The following is a 19,458-nucleotide window of genomic DNA, read 5'->3' as shown; positions in this document are numbered from 1 at the left end:
TTCATATTCTGGGAATGGGTATAACATTCTCCACAGCAAACATTCCTTAAGTCAGGGTGGTTCCCCTCAGGCAGTGAGTCTCCGCAACAAAAAGGACACCCCTGCACTCAGAAGAATCTGGCAAGTTATGGGCAAGTGGTACCCAATTAATCCAAGGTCTCCATCTGCTTTGATATAACCAAACGGGAGGATCTAAAAACACAGAATTCAATACGCTCAAGTGTACACCCAACACCACCAAATAATTTATTTGAAATCAGAATTAAAAGAACATATGACAGTTGTGAAATGTATGTTTATTCTGTTACTTCTGATCAGTTGTACAACTGATCTAGGACAAATTACCAGATAAATTTTACATTATTTCTTCAGGACTGTGGTTTGTCGACGACTTCAAACTTGGGATCTAAGAAGAGGAAAAAAAGGTTCAAGCTTAGCCATACTGCAAAAAAGTGCATCTTCTAGAAAGTTTTAATATTTAACTCATCAATCTTCTGATTTTTTAAAGAAACATCTACATGGAAATGTAACAACTGCTTAAGATTTATTCAGGACTTACAGTGAGCCAGGCTCTCTATGCCATTTAACTACAACCATCATTATAAGGAAAACAGCATAATTCTCCCCAAATGTCAGATGAGAAAGAGGGACCAATTAACTATCCAAAATCACACAGCTCATAAGTGATATTGTCAGGAGTTTGATTTTAGATCCCTGCCATTTAACCTCTATGCTATGTGATCTCCTACTCCAATGGCATTTATCCCAGAGCTTCCCATGCACATGTCACTGTTCTAATAAATTCACATGTAATTGTCACTTAATCCTCTACACAACCCAAGTAAGTATAAATATTCTCCACTTAAAATGATCTCCCACAACAACGAATCTGTGATTAAAAAGACTTACCTTCAAATGCGAAGTCAGGGAACGTATTCATGTCTGCTTTACCATACATTTGCTTAAGCTTAAAAAGCTCTCTGTCTAGTTCTTGTTGATACTCTGGGCCAGCATCAACAGGTCCTCCAGATGTCCTGTTGTGTAAACGACCAAGTAAAAACAGATTTTAAGCATTAGTTTACAAAAACAAAATTAAGTTTCATAGATCTTCTAACTGTAGGGAAAAGCAGACTTTTCTGAAAGATAACAAGCATTTCCACTTGAATTTCAGCTCAAACTATTTTAACTATTACGAGGTTTCACATAAATGAAGCAACTTCAAACAAACCTCTAACATTCAAGGTCTGTCAGTATCAAGGATACTTATTAAAAGTCAGAACCTCTCAGGGTCTAAGCAGCAATAAGGTAGAATGGCCAAGTCTGCGGGCTCTGGGACTGCTTCCATTTCAGCGTCAGCTCTACAATTTAGTAAGTGTGTGAACTAGAGCAAACCGTGTGAACTAAACTCTACAACTCGAAGTCTTACCTGATGGCGGCGTTGAGAGAATGAGAGATTGTGTACACGTACCACTCAGCATAGTGCCTGGCACACAGTGAGCACTCAGTTACCTACTATCACTATGATTTAAATCAGCCACCACTGGACGGCATTCAAAAACTTTAAGTCTCCATAATAGGGGCCTAACAAAGAAGCAAATTACTTCCTACCCCCAGAGGTTTTGCCATTTAGAAGAAAGAAATAACATGTTTATAAACAATTATGCTGTAAGGGAGTTAGGTGATAACCTACAAAGACACGGTTTAACAAAAAGCTACTTGAATTGAGGGATCACTTTTGCTAAGGTAAACAGGGAAATTTCATTTTAAAAAGGTGGCCTTTGTGACAAACCATGCATTTGGGTCAGATTTTAATTTGAGACATTCTAAGACTGAAAAAGCAAGGATGAGGAGGTGGTAAAGCACTGGCTGTATGTGGGGAACACTAAGCAGCCTAGATGGAAAAGCCAGCGGGACCCACATCACAGGAGGCCGAGAATGTTAAGCCTGGGAGTTTGTATTTTGTTTGCTAAGCAATAAAATGACAAAATTAGAGCTGTGCTTTGGAAAGATAAATATAGCATCATGGACCAGCAGCGGGCCAATTAGATCTAATTATTTGCACAAATTCTGTTTGTCATAATGTTACTGCCCACTTATCAATGAACAATATAATAAAAAAATTTATAAGTGAAAATTCTATCAAGGTTAATATTTTCACCCATGCCTGTGATGAAAACATAGGATCTTATTTATGCTACAGAATTTCCACAAAAAATACTGAGCCAGCTCTAATTTAAGAACTTGTTAATGATGTTTCTTGTTATGGACCCAATTTTCTTCTACATCAGCATGTGCAATAGAACCTTCTGTGATAATAGAAATGCTCTATATATGTGCTGTCTAATGGGGTAACCACTAGCCTTATCTGGTATTGAGCACTAGAAATGTGGCTAAGGCAACTGAGGAACTGAATTTTTATTTACACTTCATTAGAATTTGAATAGTCACATGTGATTAATAGCTACAGAGATACACAGTTCAGTTCTAGATAGAGCCTTCAACCAGATACTTTGATGACTGTTGCCCAGCTCTGGGACCCACAAGCTTTTAGAAACATTCACTCTTCCAAGCCGCCTTCCAAAATGCACCAACTAGAAAGGAGCATTCCTTCCTATGAGTTCTCCAAACACTTAATGTGTCACTTATCTTAGCATCTAACCTATTTAAACTTGTATTTACTTGCTTAGAAACTTTCTACCCCATCAGACTTTAAGAATATTGTGGAAATGCAAAGTGGCTTCTTTCTTTGTAGCCCACCACTGTTAATAGTCCAGTGCTTTACACATGGTAGACGACTAAATAAAACAAAACTCTGAATTGATCTGTATCACTTTTCCAAAGATTTGGGCATTGAACTTGATGCTGACTAAGGTCATCATTCATCTCCAAAACTGTGTGGTTCCATTATTATGTTTCTCCTGGACTTGCTTTATGCCATAAAGCAGGAGTCTTTTGATATTCCCAGAAATATATAAATATGGAAGTAGCATTAAAGAAAAAATGCTGTGTCTATACATTTCCCCCAAATCATGATGTCACAGAAAGGGTACTGAATTGAGAGTTAGAATATTTTGATTATGTTTTCCCCACAATTAGTTTTATGACCTTAGGCTAATCAATGTCTAAGGGGCTTAGTTTTCTCAAATATGGTTCCTAAATGATTTCCAAGATCCCATGTACTTGTATGAATTGATTCCAGTTTATAATAAATGACATTATAGTAGGGATATATCTAAAATGGCACTAGATTTAATGGGATTCTCCCTTGGAACCCATATAAGGAAGATAAAATTTGGGACTTAAAAAAAAAAATTAAGATTCTCATCTTCTTTTTTGGAGCAGGTAATGAACCTTTATGACAGAGATCAGCTCAGTGAAGTTCTTAGACACTTTCAAACGCCAAGTAATTTTTTATTACCATCTCAAAACTTACATACTTTGAATATTCACACTTACACCACGGTTGATTATCTACCCACTTACTGTCGCTTAGTTCTATATTCTCTAATCTTGTCCACGAAGAGTTTCTGTACAGGATCAAGTTCCTTATTAAATGCCACTGCTGTAAAACCGATGTTCCTCCTCAAAGAGACCGAGATTGCAGACTGAATGACAGAGGTCAACCTGAAGAGCCTCTGAAGAATCATGGTGATTCTGTTACTGGAAATAAGCACCAGAATGTGAAGATACTTTAAAATATATATAATTGTAAAACACCTGTTAATATGTTATAGTGGGCATCTAATTCTACTAATTGCTACAGAACTTAAATCATACCAGAACTCAGTAAACACTAAGAACAGTCACCTGACCATAGCTCCCTTCCCGTCTCTACCCCGCACTGCAAGTTTTTTGCTTCTTAACCAAAAGGCCCCGGGACCTAGCAGCAGTTAGGAACCAGTCAGGCCTGCGTGCGGCTCCACTAGGGTTAGACGCAGAAAGAAAGCTCAGAATCTGGGATGGGATGTTTTCTTCTCCATGAATTTATTAGTCTTGGCTGCCCACCCTCAGCAGAAAAAGAATAATACGGATCCCCAAATTAACGTACCAGGTTTCCCTGACTCCCTCAAAAGACAAAAAGGGAGCTGTGCAGGGAGACTGGAGACAGTTGCCTGACCCTCAGTTTGTACTTCCCGGGCCCACAGGGAAAGAAACTGCTCTGCTTGTTACAACTGCAGGATTCTAGACATTCAACGACACTGTAAAAACCAAATCTAAGTCCAAAAGAACCAGCAAGGAAAAACAGCAACTAGTCCAAGGGAGCCCACCAACAAGAGAGGGAAAATCAAGCAGTACAATCTAATTAGTGAAATAGAATTTGTGAAGGAGAAAAAAGTCTGAACTTTTAAAATAAGGACTTAAAGACTTTTAAGCCCTTAGACTTCCTGAAGCTAGACCTCATTTAGTGTCCTGAAAAGATCAAATGCAAAAAAAAAAAAAAAAAAAAAAAAAATTGTATGCAAACAGAAATTCCAAAAGAAAAGAAATAAATAAGGAGACCATAAATAATTAGAAGAAACTGCCCAAGATGAAGAAAGACTGATTAAACTGAAAGGGCTTACCAAACCCTTCTGGGATGATGATAAAGATTCACACCTCAATATAGCCTGGTAAAATTTCTGAACCTTAAAGTGAAAACCCAACATGCTAACGTGATTCCCATGGCCCCCCCAAATTACCTAATAACAACAGTAAGAATAAGCATCATCTCACTGACACTGGACTGCTATTAAATTATAATACTACTGCTCAAAGTGTGGTCTGGGGATCAGCGGTAGTATTGTCTTACTGGTCTATAGCAATACCAAAATTGGCAATAAGCATTTAGAAACTTTTACAGCAAATTGATAGAGTAATTCACACCTGTTGAATTTAATAATACAAAAAAGATTTCATATTTTGTGCGTCTTCATTGTTTTGTCTTTCATCCACTAATTTTTCCAGTAATTCATTTTTACTCTATTCTTCAAAAACATCCACAAGGGTTGAGGGGAAAATGGCCCTTTACTAATGAGAGTTGGAAAGCACTAAGCTAGACGACAGTGGAGTAGCACAGCAGTTCTCAAATACAGGTGGCAGTATCCCCCGGGAGATATCTGGCAATGTCTGAAGACATTTTTGGTTGTCTTGATAGCGGCGAGTGTTACTGGCCTCTAGTGGATAAAAACCAGGATGCTGCCAAACATCCTACAACAACAACAACAACAACAACAATAGCCTGCCCACAACAAAGAAATATCTGGTCGAAAATGTCAATAGTGCTAAGGTTGAGAAGCCCTGAAATTGCACATAAAAACCACCAAAAGAAATCCTACAATCAACCAAATATCCTTCACCTGCCAGCATGAAAGAAAACTATTTGAAGAAATTAAAGATTTCATCATACGTCACTCTTATACCTCATCAGAGGGGGAAAAAAGCGGGGGGAGGGGAGACTCCAAGCAAACAACAAATGACCTTAAGGTGCCACTTAATAGCATTCTCATTTTACACACACAGAAACTGAGGCTTAGCAGTAAGTACCTGATCCCAGGTTACACAGTAGAATCTGACAGGACACAAACATATTTTTCAAATTGTGCAATTCAGTGTATATTTTCCCTTTTGGCAACGTAAAGACACACAACACGCTGCAATGTGGTCACCTAACACTTGTTCAGCCCTAGGTATTTTGCAAAGTACTTCTAGACATATTCTCTCCTTGTACCCTTACGGCAATACTGTGAAGAAACAGAGAAAGGTGTTCTTACTCCTCCTTTGCAGATAAGAAAATGTTTAAGAAAAGTGATTAAATTATTCATATTCCCACAGTTAATCTGCTCTAAGTCTAACATTGCAAAGATCATGTTACTCCTACTGCAACATGGGTAAAGCCCATTTTCATTTTTTCTATTTCTATCATCTAAGTACGAATGATTCCCAAATCACACCTCTAATTTTGGTCTTTTTCCTGAACTCCAAACCTATACATTCAACAGCTCTCATCCTTTCCTAAGTCCTACCGGGCCCTCAAATTCAACTTATCTAAAAAATGAACACATAATCTCACTATCAAAACTTGCTCCTTTTCCTTTATTCCGTTTCATTTTTTTCCCCACTGATTAAATATCTAGTGAGAAAGATACATGTTATTACACAAATAGGTATAAAATACCAACTATGATTAAGTTCTCTATTCGAGTACTATGAGGGGCTACGCCAGCCTATGATTGGGATTTGACACACTCAGAAAGACTGGGGAAGGCAACAGCAAGAAAAGGGTACAGCGTAAGAGGCGGCCTTGTGCTGAGAGGGAGCACGGTTCTCCCGTTTACAGTGATGACTGACCAGCCTCTGGCTGCGTATTCGGCGCATGTTCATTGCTTAAGTCAATCCACAACTCGCCTGACTTAACCGGCTCTCTTTTTCCCTCCCGGAATCCGTGATGTAAAACAAAGCTGCTTAACCAAGTTTTAGCACCACCAACATTTTTAGGTGGGTTGCGAACTTTTAAGATTACCATCACCCTTTCCCCTCTTACGTTCTACTTTTAAATGCTGTAGTTCAGAACAATCGCCCGCGCGCCAGGGCTGAGCAGGCCTGGCTGCAGACCGGCCCCGCGGGCATGACCTTGGCTGCCCCAGCCGGGCGGCGGGTCCATGAAGCGCCGGCGCCCCTGCCTCCCACGCCACCCTGAGCGTCAGGCTGGCCCTGAGAGCGGTATTATCAGGCCTACCTACTGAGTCTACCGCAAACTTCAAGGCCTAAAGGCGCCGAAGTCAGCAATGACTCCGCGCCAGACCGTGAAGGTGTCCGGGATACAGGCTGCTCTCTCTTCCAGAAGGGCAGAGGTGATAGGCATCCCAGACCTCGTGAAGAAACCCAGAATCCTCGTCCCTAGAGGCCAAGTGAGTCCAGTTACCCTCCCAGTCACCTTGCACTCGGTCCCGAGCTACCAGAGCCACCGCCGCCGCCGCCACCGTTTTACTTCCGGCCCTGGCTCCGCCCCCCCGCCTACCCGCCATCGCAGTGCATTATGGGCCGCCGTTTCAGTCTGTCGACACTCACCGGACAGGAAGCGTCTCGGAGACAGTCGGCGACCGGACGGCTCTAGGTGAGACAGAAGCCAAACAGGAGGAGGAAGTGGAGGGTAAGTGCTTCCGGGTCCTCTGGCGACGCCTCCGCCATCTTTCCTTCTCCCTAGTTGACCTGCTCTCTTCTTCCCTCTCGGAAACCTTGTTATGTACGCATGCGCACTTGGACTGGCCTTTCCCCTAGTTCAATCCCCACCGCCCCGAGTCAGCGTCCTCTTCCTTGGGGTGGTTGAGGTGTACGACTGTGCAGGCAAAGTGACAGAGTGTAAAACAAAGCGGATTGGGGCGTTGGGCTCCCTTGTGCCTCGTGAGCTGCCGTTGCCTCGGGCGTTCGTTTCGCGCAACCTGCTGGGAGTTGTAGTCCCGGACCCGGGGGTGCCTGGGAGGCGGGAGGGGGGGGGGTTGGAGTTTCTCTGCGCCGTTTTCGCGGGAAGGGCCCAGGGGCCTCTCACTTCGAGTCGCTGGAGCTGCGGGTCTTACCGGGAGAGACGCTGCACGTGGAGCCCGCGCCGCTGCGGTTTTCAGCCGGTTCTGGACTGCGGGCGGGGGCGACGGGGCCGAATCCGGAGCGGGTGAGTGCGGCCGCTGGGGAGGAGGGGAGCGCGGGTCCGCGCGGGCCGGCTTCGTTCCGGGGCCTTCTCCCCCACAGCGGCCCCCCCGCGGCCGCCTCTGTGTTTTGTTTCCGCTGGTCCCCGGCGCTGTGACTCCCATTTCCGTTCGTGGAGACTTGAGGGAGCCGGGTGGGGAGGGGCGGGGGAGGCTGTGCGGGGAGCGGAGGGGAGGGGCGGGGGGCGCGCGGCGCGGGGCTCTAGTAAGCCGCGCGCCCTCGGGGCCCCGGTCGTACGTGTCACCCTTCGCCGCCCCCTTCCCTCACTGTCCCCTGCTCGACTGTCCGCCGTGGTCCGCTTTCGCCGCGGTTGGGATCTCATCCTGACGCCCCGGGGATTTCAGAGGAACATGCAAAACCAGCCTCCTTGCCAACTCAGCGATTCGCTTTCACTTCGTATCCAGTTGTCTTTCTAGAATTCTTACAGTTGCATCAAAGCCATCTATTCATGTATATGGTGTCCGTTGGGTTTCTTTTAAAAGCGAGGAAGTGTGAGGCAAGGGGGAAATGATGGGTTAATGTAGCTTGTCAGCTTTTTTAGTTTTTGTGGACTGGAAGATACGCCCGCGCGTGTTTGTATTTAGGAACCCTAGTTTGATTAGGTTACGGCAGAGAGGACAACGCCTAATGTTGCCCTGCAAGATGACGAGTAGTGATTTAGAAATACACGCAGTAGGTCTGAGTCGTGAGAGGAGCAAAGTTTTAGAAAGGTTCACTTAAGCAAAGTGAAGAACTTGACAGTGATAACGTTCTTAGGTACTTTGTTGTCTTAAATATCAAAAGAAACTGGTCAACTCGTTCGGAACTACTTTAAGGGAATAATAATCTCTCTCTCTTAGGGTTTGATCCAAGCTTTCCAAGCTTATTTATTTTTAAACATATTCTGACACTAGGTGGACTTAAGCAGTTTTTACGTGGATTGCGTCTACAGGACCAATGCCATGAGGGGTGTATAGTCTTGAAATAAGAAAATAATGAGCTAGGTGTTTCGTTGAGGCAAGTCATGAGAGCATGTGGAGGCTGAATACTAAATTAAAACTGTTGACTTTAATCTCCCTCCAACTTTTATTTATGAAACTTCAAGTTTACAGGAAAATTGAAAAAATTATACAGTGAAATTATGCAAGGAACACCTTCACCCCCAGGGTCACCAAGTGTTAACCTTTCTCCATTCTTGCTTTCTTTCTCCATGTGTATACACACAGATGTATGTGTGTTACTTTTTCTTAGTTATTGACTTTATCTTTAAAAAACAAAAATGTCTTTTAATTTATTCAGGATCTTTAACAGTATTTTTTAGCTTGAGAAAATGTGCAGTTATCTGGCAGGTACTTCCAGATTGCACTTGTATTTATGTATCCTTTATTTATTTATTGTCCTTTACTGTGAAAAATTGGCCTAAACTCTGTAAACTAATAATGTGTTCCAGTGAAGAATAATCCTCAAATTGTATCTGTGGCTCTAAAAGAGAATGATAAACATAACTGTATTTTAAAGAATAGTAGCCTTTCCTGGAATTGTTAGTTAAATATAAATTTAGTTTGTATTCATTTTGTGCAGTGTTCTGAACCCAGGTTAGATTTAATCTAGGAGAAACCAGGGTGTCAAGGGGCACCTTTTCCTAGGGGGAAGGGCTCCAAGTAATGCTCTCTTCTCCATTTTCTTACGTATTGATATAGAATCCTGGGGAATTGTTTCCAGAAAAAGAGCTAAGACCCACTCAAGCAGTGATATCAAAGATTTGGACAGTTTCCCAAATCTCTCCATTGCTTCTTTAGCTTAAATTTAGAGAATTGAGAAAGAGGAAGATCAATTCAGGGACTGTAAGTAACATGATTTTTTCCAAAAGTATATTGGATTCATTTTTTTTCTTTATTTGGCACCTTCTAGAGACTGATCTATGACTTTTTTGGAAGATCACAGGGTAAATTTCTTAACAGTCCTCTGTCTTAGTGCTTATACTAAGGGGTACCAAAGGTGTCCCTGCTGATAAGCCCTCAGGGCCATTTCTCAGCTTCTGGTTGTTACCAGAAAACTGGGTTCATCTCTTGGTGGGTGGCAAGACAAAAGACACAACCAAGCCAAAGATCAGAAGAAGAAAGGGTCTACTACTTGCAGCAAGGAGAATACCAGGATCTTCCCAAAGCGGTGTCCTGAACAGCAAAATTGAAGACCTTTTAAACTAAGGGTACTTGCATATTCATGAAGGGTCTTGGGTGGTGCATGCCAGTTCATGAAGGGGCTTCAGCGGGAGAATTCAGCATAGAATTGGGGCAAAGGTTGACAGCATCCATGCTTTAGTTGATTGAAGTCACAAGGGTCAGAAAAGGTCAACATTATCATCCCTTAGGTTACAGTTGATCTGGTGGTTGAGCGCTAGAGGGGGGTTTAAATTCTGAAAAACAGCTTAAGAAAGTGCTTCAGGCTAATCTTTACCATGGAAACAGAACCGGGAGTCATTATAACTGATTTATTATCTTTGCTATTGTTACTCCTTAAGAGCATTATTACTGAGACCTGTTCAAGGGTAAGCATTGTGGCCAGGCTTAGATCCCCAAATGGCTTAGGCCAAAAATGGCTCCTCTTATGTCAAGAAAGCCATGCCTGGTCCTTCTTCTCTGGGTACCGCCTACCCTATCTGATTACAGTTACTTCTTCTTAGGCTTTCTGTTTTTCCAAAGTTCCTAGAAAATTCACTTGTTTTCTAATCTTTTTTTAAAAGTTGGTGATGGTGATGGGAGTGGATGTCCTTGTAGGCCCTGAAAATATAACATAAATGATCCTTTTAAGTGCTGTCCTGCTATAAACCTTATTCTGTTTCTTTTTTCTGTACAGTTTTTATGATTTTTGCGTGTATGTGTGTGTACATTATCTCCTTGTTCCTAACGGCTACTGTAGTTCCATAGTGTGTGCTTCTTTCACATTTTCTTGTATCCGCAGTACTCTCTTACCATGGATACTTGTATTGGCTTCAGCTTTCAGCTATCTCCAGCAAAGCTGCCCTTAACATCCTATTATCAATCATTGTGAGAATGTCTCTGGAATGCTTATCTAAGGGCAAGATTGCTGGGTCATAGGTATAAGCACTTTATTTGAGCAAGTGCTGCTACATTTTTCTCCGAAATAGTCCTCTCTGTACTTTATCAATAGTCCGGTCTATACGCTATGCCCCCATGTCCCTGCTAACTCTTTTCAGTATTCAACATTCTAGCTTTGCCATATATGCACAGTATAAAGTGAATAATTTGAATGTGAGCATTTCTTCATGTCCGTAGCCATTTTGGTTTCTCTTTATGTGAGTTTCCTTTTTCTACGCTTTACTGACTTTTCTAATTTGTCCTGACTTTTGGGGGAGTGTTATCAACTTGCAAGAGTTCACTGTGTATTCCAATTATTAGTCCCTTGTCATGTATGGATATTGGAAATATCTTTTTCTACTCTGTAGCCTGTCAGTTGAATATAACTCTTAATTTTTATGTAAGGAAATCTATCAGTTTTTTTTCCTTATGGTTTATGTTTTTGGAATTTTATTTAAGAAATAAATCCTTTTCTATCATTAGACCACAAAAAAATTCCCACCATTTTCTTCTATTAGCTTCATAGTTTTACCTTTCACATTGAAGCCTTTTAGGCTTCTGGAGTCAGTTATACAGTGTGTAGTAGTTGTTATAACATTCACTTATCCAACACATTTTAATACAGTGCCTACAAAGGGAGAGGCACTGTTCAAAGTTCTTTGTATACATCTGTGAACAAATACCCCTTCCCAGGTGAGCTTTTGTTGTCCTACAAGGATGGTCCCTATTGGGTCACCACCACCTGTTTTGCTCTAGTGTTCAGGATGAATTCCACAGTTTTACACATAGTATCTGTTAAGAAATAGGCTTTATGGGGGAAAGGGAAGACTTACTAGGCCAGGGTCAGCAAGAAAATAAAACAAAGCCCTTCATTTTTTCATCATCACGACCAAAATCTGCTGGGCCCTAGGCATTCTGCTGGATGTGCATGATGTGTATCTGTTTCAGTGGAGAGCCCCACCCTCTTATTATCCTTTCTTATTGTAGGGGAGCTGTGAGAGCAACCTTAATAATGTGGGGAAGGTCAGATCATTTTTGTACTAGGCAGTCTAGATTTGGATGCCAGCGATTTATAGACTAAGTTGTCAGAAAACCAGCTCCCCAGCATTTGGAGATGTTTGGACCTGAGGAGAGTTACAATCCTTTTTAAAGTGGGAAAGAAGACTGTGTTAGTTTCCCAGAGCTACTGTAACAAATTACTACACACTTAGTGGCTTGAAAACAATTTTATTATCATACATTTCTTGAAGTCAGAAGTCTGAAATAGGTCTTTCTGGGCTAAAATCAGATGTTGGCAGAGTTGCGCTTCTTCTGGAGGCTCTAGGGGAGAATCTGTTTCCTTTTTCCAGGTTTTAGAGGCTGCCTGCGTTCCTTGGTTTGTGGCGCCTTTCATCTTCAAAGCCAGTCATAGCCAGCCAGTCAAGTCCTTCTCACTTTGAATCACTCTGGATCTCTTCAGATTCCCTCTTTCACTCTTGTGAAAGATCCTTGTGATTTCCTTGGACTCACCTAGATAATCCAGGATAATCTCTGTGTTTTAAGGTTAGCTTATTAGTAAACTTTATTCCCCTTGGCCATGTGATTTAGCATAATCACAGGTTCTGGGTTGTTATTGTGCCTACCGCGAAGACCTTGGTCCCTTGAGAAGTTGGGACCTGGGAAAGCCCCTCCCACCTCCAGTAGCTAGGGGAAGTCCATAGGCCGGGCAAACCAACTTAAGTTCCTGGGGTCACTTTTGGACAGTTTTGGTTTTTGCACCTTGACAGTGATCCAACAGAGAAAGAAAGACAATAAATGTAGTAAATTATTAGTATGTTAGAGGATGAGTGCTATGGACAAGAAGAAAGATGAAAGGACAAGTAAGGAGGCCAGTGTGGGAGAGGGGGTCAGAGCAGTAGTAGAATGGGGATGGGGGTAGATCATGTAGGACCTTGTTGGCCATTGTGAAGTCTTTAGATTTTTTTTACTGTGACTGGTATCAGAGGAGTGCTATGATGTAACTTCACTTTTAAAAAGGATCACACTGGCAGTTGTATTGACTGAGAACAGACTGCAGGGGGGCAAGGGCACCAACACAGGGAAACGTGTTAGGAAGAGGCTGTTCCAGGTAAGAGATGGTGGTGGCTCTTGTTCTAGTGTATATTTGCAGTATAGAGCATGTACTTCAGTTGATAGACCTAAAGCATGACATTATGGAGCCACAGGCAGTTTAGCCTCACTAACCTCTGGATAGTTTTCTTATGAGGGTGGACTCAAAATAAGATTGTTCTGTGTAAAGCATTTGAATGTGGTGCCTGATACTCAGTAAATAATGGTTATTATTAATAGGAATGAATGTTTGAATTCTTCATTTTGTCAAATCTTTAAAGTGGGAGCATGGACTCCTTTGTAAGCATTAAAATAGCAAATTTAGAGGACCATTCCTTGTAAGTCAAAGAGTCGAAGGCACTTAGAAGTACTTTTTTAGATGTAGTAGTAAACTTAGAAAACTCTGTTCTGGACTGAGAGTATATATCGAGTCCAGAGACAAATTCACTGACCTACAGTGAGGTCCTAACAGTCTGAAACTTACAACATTAACACCTTGGAAATGGCCGTAAAGAAATACCAATATATGCAGCTATTTTATGCATTACTTAGCATTTTTTAAATTATAATGTTTTAGTATCAGGAGTACAAATGGTACAAAATGGCACATAATGTATCAATGGTACAAAAATCGATGGAAGTTTAATGTAGCAGGTAATAATTTTACACTAGAGAATTAAAAACTGAAGTAATGGTTTGTTTAAAATGTATAAAACCACATCTGAAAAACAATCATAAAAAATTCTAGGGGCTTCCCTGGTGGCGCAGTGGTTGAGAATCTGCCTGCTAATGCAGGGGACACGGGTTCGAGCACTGGTCTGGGAGGAGCCCACATGCCGCGGAGCAACTAGGCCCGTGAGCCGCAACTACTGAGCCTGCGCGTCTGGAGCCTGTGCTCCGCAACAAGAGAGGCCACGATAGTGAGAGGCCCGCACACCACGATGAAGAGAGGCCCCCGCTTGCCACAACTAGAGAAAGCCCTCGCACAGAAACGAAGACCCAACACAGCAAAAATAAATATAAATAAATAAATAAATTTTTAAAACAAACCTTCCAATTATTTGGGAGCGATGGGAATATCTTATAAAAAAATAAATAAATAAAATAAATTTATAAAAAAAAAAAAATTCTAGTGTTGGGACTTCCCTGGTGGCGTAGTGGTTAAGAATCCGCCTGCCAGTGCAGGGGACACAGGTTCAATCCTCGATCCCTGGTCCAGGAAGATCCCACATGCCGCGGAGCAACTAAGCCTGTGTGCCACAACTACTGAGCCTGTGCTCTAGAGCCTGCAAGCCACAACTACTGAGCCCACGTGCCACAACTACTGAAGCCTGAGCACCTAGAGCCTGTGCTCCACAACAAGAGAAGCCACCGCAATGAGAAGCCTGCACACTGCAATGAAGAGTAGCCCCCGCTCCCTGCAACTAGAGGAGGCCGGCGCTCAGCAACAAAAACCCAACGCAGCCAAAAATAAATAAATAAAAAATTAAAAAAAAAAAATTCTAGTGTGTAATCAGGGCAATAATGCACATATCTATAATGATTTTGTTACTTTATTTTGCTGTTTGAGAATATTGTCCTGGCATTTATAAGAAATGTAATTTGTAACACAAAGCTGGGATTAACTTTTAATTTATATTATTCTGTCAGTATAATGGTTTGCAATAAACTCTGCTAATAAGGTACAGCTTTTAGCTGAACGATTGTAAATTGTTCATCTCCATGTTGGTTTTTTTTTTTTGGCCACACCATGCGGCATGAGGGATCTTAGCTCCTTGACCAGGGATGGAACCCATGCCCTCTGCAGTGGAAGTGCAGAGTCCAAACCACTGGACCGCCAGAGAATTTCCATGTTGATTTTTAAGCTGCAGGTTTGAATCTGTTATTAAGACTGAATTGCTGTAATATAGTTGACATGCCTTAACTTAATTTTGAAGTAACCTGAATTAATTTATTGACTGAGATTGGGCTGAAAACATCCCAGTAAATCCAAGGGAATGATAATGATGTCATGTCAGGCTAATAAACACCATTTAAACAAAAACTAGTTTATAAATATCACTTGTGGATTTTCTTTTATATGTGAAGATTACTTCCTCCTCTTCTGCTTATCCTCTGCTTTTATTTGAATTGGGTCTTTACTTCTTGTATACCGTGTCTGCTTATGCAGATAATTTCAGAATGTCTTACATTTTAACTTTTGTAGGGTCAGCTTTTGAAATACTTCAATCATGACGAAAAGAGAAGCAGAGGAGCTGATAGAAATTGAGATTGATGGAACAGAGAAACCAGAGTGCACAGAAGAAAGGTTGGTATTTTTTGAGTTTACCACTTTTTATATTATCAACATGCCTAATTAAAATTAAGAATCAAGCCAAGTTCTTTTGGGGGCCTTTTTTTTTTTTCCAACTGACCTCAGCATTTTGGGGGATCATGTATTGCCTTTTTCCGCAGACTTACTGGGTTTGTTGGTTTTGTAGCTGGGAGGAAAAGATAGTTTTAAACTAAAGATAGTAATAAACATAGCTGATAATGATCAAGCAATTGATTGTGATGGTTTTTCCCCCTCAGGCACTGTTTGATTCTTTTTCCTTTTGTCAGTGCTGATTACTTTTATTTCAGTAAGAGTTTAATCCACAGCCTGAACTAATTCAACAAATAACAGCTGTCTGGAGTACATGAATAAATGAGACTGTAACTTGCCCTTGTAGAGACTACCTTGTATTTGAGGAAACATACAGCTGTATGAGCCATCACAGTACTAAGCATATAGAGAAGTGAAAGGTGTTAGTTTTTGGAATAGTAATAGAATATTACTTACTCCATTAAGGAAGGAGGGCAGTGGTAATGAGTTCAGAATCCAAGGAGAGAATATGGGTAAAAAATAGGGATTTGGGAGTCAAGAAGGTTGAGGAGGGTAATGGCTAATAGTCCTACTTTACTCTGTAAAGCAGGAGATGAGATAATATGCTGAAAGTAAAAGGACCTAAAGGGTAGTAGAAAACTTACATAGAGTAACGAAGGTTTAGAACAACTATGATGGGAATGGAGAAGATCACTAAAGTTGGGTAGGATGCTGAGTGTTGAGAGTGCAGCTGAGGTTAAAGACCTTAAATTTTTTAAAAATTGTATTGTGGTAAGAACATTTAACACAAGATCTACCCTCAATCAATTTTTAAGTGTACAATACAGTATTGCCAACTGTAGGCACAATGTTGTGCAATGGATCTCTACAACTTATTCGTCTTGCATAATTGAGATTTCATGCCAGTTAATTGGCAACTCCCCCATTTTTTCTGCCCTGAGGCCACGGTTACTTATGCCACCTCCTGCTCAGAGGAGACGTTTGGCTCTAGCTCAAAAGACAAACCCCAGTTTAGTGTCCTCCGTCCTGTCCTCTCCCACCATGCCCTGGCACAGAAACATTTTCCTGACAGAAAAGGTCTAAAATACCTTGACATGACTGCCTGGGAGACCTTAAATTTTTAATGGAGCTTTTCAACATGTTCGATTATGCTATTTTCTCCAGCAGAAGAAACAATAGGCTACATGCCTTTCTTAATTTTCATACATATGCACATATAAATGTTTAGGTTGTGTGTGTATACGTACATACATACATTTACTTATTTATTTATGTAGCACATTACCCCAGAACTTTGCAGCTTAAAGCACCCAACTGTTATTATCGCACAGAGTTTCTCAGAGTCCGGAACCTGGGGACAATTTAGCTGGATGGCTCTGGCTCAGGGTACTTTGTGAGCTTGCAGTGAAGCTGTTCGTCTGGGCTACAGTCATCTGAAGAGCTGACTGAGGCTGGCATATCTGTTTCTGAGATCACTCATAAGACTGGTGACAGGACCATACGCTTCCTCACCACATGGGCTTCTTTCCGTGCAGGGCTGCTCATGACATGGCGGCTGGCTTTCCCTAAAGCAGATGGTCTGAGAGAGAGCCTTCGCCACGGTGTCTTATTTTTAAATAACCTAATCTAAGAAGCAGTACCTATATCACTCTTAGTCCTTAGTCCTTTGGTCACACAGTCCAACCTTGGTACAATTCGGGAGGGAACTATAAAAAGGTGTGAATATTAGGAGGTAAGAATCATTTGGGCTGTCTTGGAGGCTGACATGCACGTATTTATTTTTATATATACATACATACAAATGGTCCACAAAGTCTGAAGTTTTTACTGTTTGACCCCTTACAGAAAACCTTTGCTGATGTCTCATGTAAGAGATTGGTAGTTACTGTGGTTGATAGTTACTGTTGACCTGGGGAGTAGCTATGTAAAGGGAGCAGTTATAGCTAGCTGTCTAGTTGTAGCAGATTGCTATGCAGAAATTTAGGTCCAGTGATGTGAGATCATCCACACTTTCTCAAGGGAAATTGGTAATCAGATTTTTTATATGGATCTCCCAAGGTTTAAATGGTGGCAACAGAATATTAAAAAATGTTTTAAATGTTGAGCTCATGTAAAATAGGTCTTTAAAAATCTGTGTTAAAGTGACATTTGACTCTTTTAAAGATTATTGTTATGAAAAAAAGAAAAATATAGCCCACTCTGCTATAGCTGAAGAATTAGTAAAAATACTCACTTAGCTAAAAGACCCAATTATTTTACCTTAACAAATAGTAATAATAATATGTTTACTATTATTTTAAAATAATCTTGGTTTTTTCAGTCATGACTGTTCTCTTTTATAGATTTTAAAAGTTTTAGGAATTTAGGCTGAATACATTCAGTGAATATCATGTGTATATTGCATTATACTTGGAATTTATGTGAAAATGGAACTTGACAAATTTTTAAATACATAACTGTTTTTGACAACTGCAAATGAGATTTAAACCATATATAAATTAAACATGTCGTGAAACTTGATTGAATTCTAGGTTTATCAATTCAGCAAATACTAATTGGTGCCTATTTTCTGTTTGGCCTCAAATAAGGATTCACAAAAGATACGTAGAATTACTTACCAGAGATTTTACCCTAAAGGAACTTTGTAGAATTCAAAGTATGAAATAACAATGCAAAAGAGCCCTTAGAGAGTTTTAAAGGAAAATTATAATTTTTTAAGGTGGATCTAGACTGATTATAACCAGTAGTTTTCAGATTAGATTAAATGGAAAATATTTTTGATAACTTTTATTTTCATGTCTTATAATTTACATTATTAAATTGTATTTATCTTGGGAAGAGAAATTGACTAGTAGAGATGGCATACAAGTTTTTTTTTTTTTTAACATCTTTATTGGAGTATAATTGCTTTACAATGGTGTGTTAGTTTCTGCTTTATAACAAAGTGAATCAGTTATACATACACATATGTTCCCATATGTCTTCCCTCTTGTGTCTCCCTCCCTCCCACCCTCCCTGTCCCACCCCTCTAGGTGGTCACAAAGCACCGAGCTGATCTCCCTGTGCTATGCGGCTGCTTCCCACTAGCTATCTATTTTACATTTGGTAGTGTATATATGTCCATGCATACAAGTTTTGAAGAGGCTTTTTATATTCCTTTCTGAGCCTAAAATTCTTCAAAATAACTTGGAAATATAATATAAATGCAAACTTTTCCCCTTAAATATTGTATATGCAATATTTGTATGTGTATACACACATGCATACATATGTATGTATATAATGAGGTGTGTTTGCAAAGGTGCCTTAAATTTCAAGCTAGCATTTCTCTGTGCGATGTGATTCAGTATTAAGCTTGGCAGCACTAGCTGGCGATGAGCCTACCGCTGTGAAAGGTGTCTGTGCAGAAAGGAGTTTCAAAGGCCAGAAATGTGTTTTGGTGTTGAATTTTGTTTTCACCATATCATTGCATTAATATCCAGGGTAAGAATGTAATTGTTAACCATTATATTCTTTAACACTGGGTCCTTGAACATTATATTCTTTAGCATTGTTGAACAAACCTACACTCCAGCTGAATGTGTAAGCCAGGCCATAGACATCAATGAGCCAATAGGCAATTTAAAGAAACTACTAGAACCAAGACTGCAGTGTTCTTTGGATGCTCATGAAATTTGCCTGCAAGATATCCAGGTATTATTTTTTTCTTTTTTGAGATTTGTATTTCAGCATTTATGTCTGCGTTAGAAATGTTTTGTTGTTGTTGTTGTTGGCCTTTTCTCTCTCGCTGTAGCCTTTTTCTCCATTTGACCTATACTATTATAAAATGTAAGCATTTAGAAGTAAAAAGAATTCTTTCAGCAAAATTTCCTCCACTTAAAATTATTTTTAAAAGATTGAGTAATAAATCAAACATTCTTTTTTTACTTTGACAAATATAAACTGAGAAGTTTAAATACATTTTAATCAGAGCTTAAAACGTAGAGTAGTGAGAAGCACACTGACCTTGGAAGCTGAAGAAGTGTGTCCTCACACCCTGTTTCTAACTAACTTTTAACTTCTTTGTGCATCAGTTTCCTCATCTTTTAGAGATAATTTGACCAAATGATTTTACATTCCCTTCCATCTTTATTTGCACCAGCAGTAAATTTTGGATAAGGATTTAAATACCAATATATATGTGTATTTCTTGGAAATTACTGCAATAGGATTTTACCTGTGGTAGTATTATAATAACACATTGTGTTT

The 19,458-nt window shown here is 40.3% G+C and overlaps 2 protein-coding genes across 5 annotated transcripts in view; one reads left to right on the top strand and one right to left on the bottom strand.

Moving 5' to 3' along the window:
* Window positions 1-275: 275 nt before the first annotated feature.
* On the bottom strand, window positions 276-7,718 carry ATP5PF (ATP synthase peripheral stalk subunit F6). Of its 3 annotated transcripts, none has more exons than XM_061194018.1 (4): window positions 7,048-7,718; window positions 3,484-3,660; window positions 910-1,034; window positions 276-406 (listed from the first exon to the last, which is right to left on the bottom strand). In XM_061194018.1, the coding sequence occupies exons 2-4, from the start codon at window positions 3,645-3,647 to the stop codon at window positions 369-371; spliced, it is 327 nt and encodes a 108-aa protein (XP_061050001.1). In that variant the 5' UTR covers window positions 3,648-3,660; window positions 7,048-7,718; the 3' UTR covers window positions 276-368. The 3 variants fall into 3 exon arrangements, with proteins under 3 accessions (XP_061050001.1, XP_061050002.1, XP_061050003.1); XM_061194019.1 differs by lacking the exon at window positions 7,048-7,718 and adding an exon at window positions 6,914-6,994; XM_061194020.1 differs by lacking the exon at window positions 7,048-7,718 and adding an exon at window positions 6,716-6,903.
* Window positions 7,024-19,458, top strand: part of GABPA (GA binding protein transcription factor subunit alpha) — a 37,672-nt gene continuing 25,237 nt past the window's right edge. Inside the window, exons 1-3 of one of the 2 annotated variants that reach the window (XM_061194017.1) lie at window positions 7,024-7,129; window positions 15,052-15,153; window positions 18,759-18,903. In XM_061194017.1, the coding sequence (XP_061050000.1) occupies window positions 15,077-15,153; window positions 18,759-18,903 (222 nt within the window). In that variant the 5' untranslated portion in view covers window positions 7,024-7,129; window positions 15,052-15,076. Of the gene's footprint in view, window positions 7,130-7,558; window positions 7,646-15,051; window positions 15,154-18,758; window positions 18,904-19,458 lie in introns of those variants that run through there. The other variant, XM_061194016.1, reaches the window with a different exon arrangement.

The sequence above is a fragment of the Eubalaena glacialis genome, chromosome 6 (assembly GCF_028564815.1).
Source record: "Eubalaena glacialis isolate mEubGla1 chromosome 6, mEubGla1.1.hap2.+ XY, whole genome shotgun sequence".
In the NCBI taxonomy this organism is placed as follows: Eukaryota; Metazoa; Chordata; class Mammalia; order Artiodactyla; family Balaenidae; genus Eubalaena; species Eubalaena glacialis.
Note: the sequence above shows the minus strand (reverse complement) of the source record. Positions and strands in the feature narration are given on the sequence as shown.